Genomic DNA, 3,381 nt, shown 5'->3' with positions numbered 1-3,381 from the left:
AATAATCCATGTTTTATAAGTTTTTTTTAAAAACCCGGTCCGGTCCGGGTATATTTTAAAAATTTAAAATACGGCCCGGCCCTGGTACCAGGCCTGTAGGTCTTTCTGCTATATTTTTTTATAAAAATAATGCATAATTTGCAAGGATTCATAGTTTAGATTGTTTTTCAATATCTTAATAATTTGCAATTTTTTCAATAATTACCTATAACTCATTTTCTGAATTATCTCGAAATTAACATAGTTCAATATTTTGTAAAATTAGCACAATTAACATTTCTAAATCATTTAGAACAGCACACACATGATTATATGTTTGTTTAAATTAGTGGGGATTCATAGTTAAGTAAAAAATATTAATATTTTCTGAATTATCTTGAAAAATGTTACTGTAATAGATTTTATTAAAATAACACAATTAAGAGGATTGGTAGTTTAGTCAAAAAAATTCGATTCTTAAATGAAATTTTTTTTAAAACTAATATTAACACCTGAATCATCTCGAAGGTCTAAACATGATTCTATATTTTTTTTTAAATTAGTGCATAATTATCAGATTTGTATGTTTTTCGATATTTTACTAATTTATCACTTTAAAAAAATTAAAAATAACATTTTCTGAATAATCTTACAGAGCTAAACATTATTTTTTATTTATTTTATTAAAATTAGAGCATGTAAAATTTTTAAAATATTATTTTTTTACATGACTAAAATATGGGCCCTCATATGCGCCCCCTATCAAAGAAGCTTAATTTATAAAAAATGAACGCAGAATCATATAGAGCTTATTCCAATGAATAAAAAATCTTAATATATTTTAAAACTTATTATAACCTAGTGGGCTTTTGAAAAAACAATTTTTTTGACTAAACTACGCGTCTCTATGCGCCCCCTAAATTCATAAAAAAATAAAGAATAATCGTATTAAGCTCATTAAAAGGAATCAAAAAATGTTAATATTAAGTTTATAAATTATTTATAACTTATTGAGATTTGGAAAAACTTAATTTCTTCGTTTTTTGACTAAACTTTCGTTAAATATACTTTTTTTTGATAATAAAAATATATATTTAAAAAAATAATAATACCATTTATACATGATTCTGTATTTATTTTTTAAAAATAATGTATATCTAATGGGGGCGCATAGTTTAGTCAAAAAAGAAGAAATTAAGTGTTTTTTCCAAATCTCATTAAGTTATAAATAATTTATAAACTTAATATTAACATTTTTTGATTCCTTTTAATGAGCTTAATCCGATTATGCTTTATTTTTTTTATGAATTAAGCTTCTTTGATAGGGGGGCGTGTAGTTTAGTCAAAAAAAAAATTTGTTTTTTCAAAAGCCCACTAGGTTGTAATAAGTTTTATATTTTTTATATATTTCTATAAGCTCGATATGATTTGCATTCATTTTTTATAAATTATGCTTCTTTGATAGGTGGTCTGTATTTTAGTCATGTAAAAAAATAATTTTTTAAAAATTTTACTGTTATCTTTTTTTTTAAATGAAGAAAAAAAAAATTTCTGCCTTATCTTATAAAGCTAAATACGATTCTAAAATAATATAATTTAAATTAAGCTTCTTTCCTAGGGGGGTGGGTAGGGGCGTGTAGTTTTTGAGGGCATGAATTTAGTCATACACTATATTCTTGAATAGCAGGATGCCTGATTGTTCTTGGTCTGTATATTAAAGAAAGATATGTATTACAATATTATGCATAATAATTACGCTTTTTATACCTCTCATGATATTTGATTTATTATTCCTTTTAATTTTAATAAATATAAATAATCAGTCTACTTTCTTAATTTGAAATTATTTTAATTCTTGATTCTAAATAACCAGTTTGTGCAAAGTTAGTTTACAATTCTATTCTTTCTGTAAATTGGTAAATGATATTAAAAAATAGCAAAAAAACAATATACAAGTAGATCCTTTTTAAAAATATAATATGGGTGAATTTTTAAGGTAAGAAAAGGTCATTTCATTTTCAAGGAGGGTAAAAATTTTTTTATCTTACTCTTCTTATTTCATCTACAAAAAATGATATTTTATAAACTATAAAAGCATATATTTCTTGTGGTGTATAAAATAATTTAGGAGCTAAAAAGATTGAACAGAAATTTTGTAATAAACTTTATAAAGAAATATTTTGATTATAGTTATGATCATATAATGAAACTATACATTTGACATCAAGTTTATTTACAAAGAGAATTTAGTTTACTACCTAAATTTTGTAAATAAATATTTATTTACATTAAGTGCAATAAATTAAAGATAAAAAGAACATTAAATTTCAAAAACTTATATTATATAAAATTAAAACATTGTTGTTATTTTATCTGTATTAAGAATAATATAATTTGTTCTATAATATTAACAATCTAAAAAATTTGCAGCCATCAAGAGTTCCAATGCAATTTCAGGTGCTATAGGAAATTCTGGGATTTCAGTTGAACTATTTGTGTATCTTACTTTATATGTAAAATACATACATACCTTTTGAAGAACATGAGACCTTACAATTAAAATATTAAATATTTATTATTATCTAATACTTACGGAATTTCACGAAAATGGACCTCATTAGTTTCATTTTCTGCAAATTGGCCTAATAAATTGGTAAATGAGTGATTATTAATTTATGGGAAATTTTTTTTTACATAACTAATTAAATACATGTTATTCAGTAAATAACCTGGGCCACTAAGCATTGCTTTAATTGTACCGGAGGTTAAGGCATGTTCTCTTTTAACAATAAACTCGTGCCCATCCGAGGAGATCAATTTGACATACATAGCATTCGGTCCTTCGCACCCACCATATAAATTCCTATTTACATGATTTTGCTCTATATTTATTGAGCTATTAGTAAAATCCCCTGATGTGTGCTCATCTTCAACAGACATTTTAAAGTCTAGAACCGAACAAACGAAAAATTATAATTTATTTTAAATTGCTTTGCCATCAATGATATGACATACGTCATAAAATAAATTTACAAAATATATTCACAAAATGTTGGTAATAATTTGATTCATTCTTAAAATAATTTTTTTTTTTTTCAGTTGCAGAGTGGTTCAATATTTTTTATGTCCTTAATTTAAATCATTTCCCAGACATGATTGCTAAATATTACACTAGATAAAAATTATAAAATCATTTTTATATATGATATTTGTATAGAATAGAATAATCCATTATTATATTATTCTATAATTTTATAAAACATATAAAATTGTATCAATATTATTATAAAATAACAATTAATTAATATAGTCTCTTAGGATATATTGACGACGGTAAAATATATGGGAAAATTAAAAACAATAAAGAAAAAAATTATTTATAATTATTCGTGTCAAAAATTA

At 23.2% G+C, this 3,381-nt stretch overlaps 1 protein-coding gene across 1 annotated transcript; it reads right to left on the bottom strand.

Annotated features, from left to right (window-relative positions):
* Positions 1–2,191: 2,191 nt before the first annotated feature.
* On the bottom strand, positions 2,192–2,966 carry LOC135931264 (elongin-C). Its single transcript, XM_065468253.1, has 3 exons — positions 2,709–2,966; positions 2,573–2,621; positions 2,192–2,528 (listed from the first exon to the last, which is right to left on the bottom strand). Exons 1-3 carry the CDS (start codon positions 2,917–2,919, stop codon positions 2,387–2,389), a joined length of 402 nt encoding a protein of 133 aa, XP_065324325.1. The 5' UTR covers positions 2,920–2,966; the 3' UTR covers positions 2,192–2,386.
* Between the last annotated feature and the right edge of the window lie 415 nt (positions 2,967–3,381).

The sequence above is a fragment of the Gordionus sp. m RMFG-2023 genome, chromosome 1 (assembly GCF_954871325.1).
Source record: "Gordionus sp. m RMFG-2023 chromosome 1, tfGorSpeb1-WG-v2, whole genome shotgun sequence".
Taxonomy (NCBI): Eukaryota; Metazoa; Nematomorpha; class Gordioida; order Chordodea; family Parachordodidae; genus Gordionus; species Gordionus sp. m RMFG-2023.
Note: the sequence above shows the minus strand (reverse complement) of the source record. Positions and strands in the feature narration are given on the sequence as shown.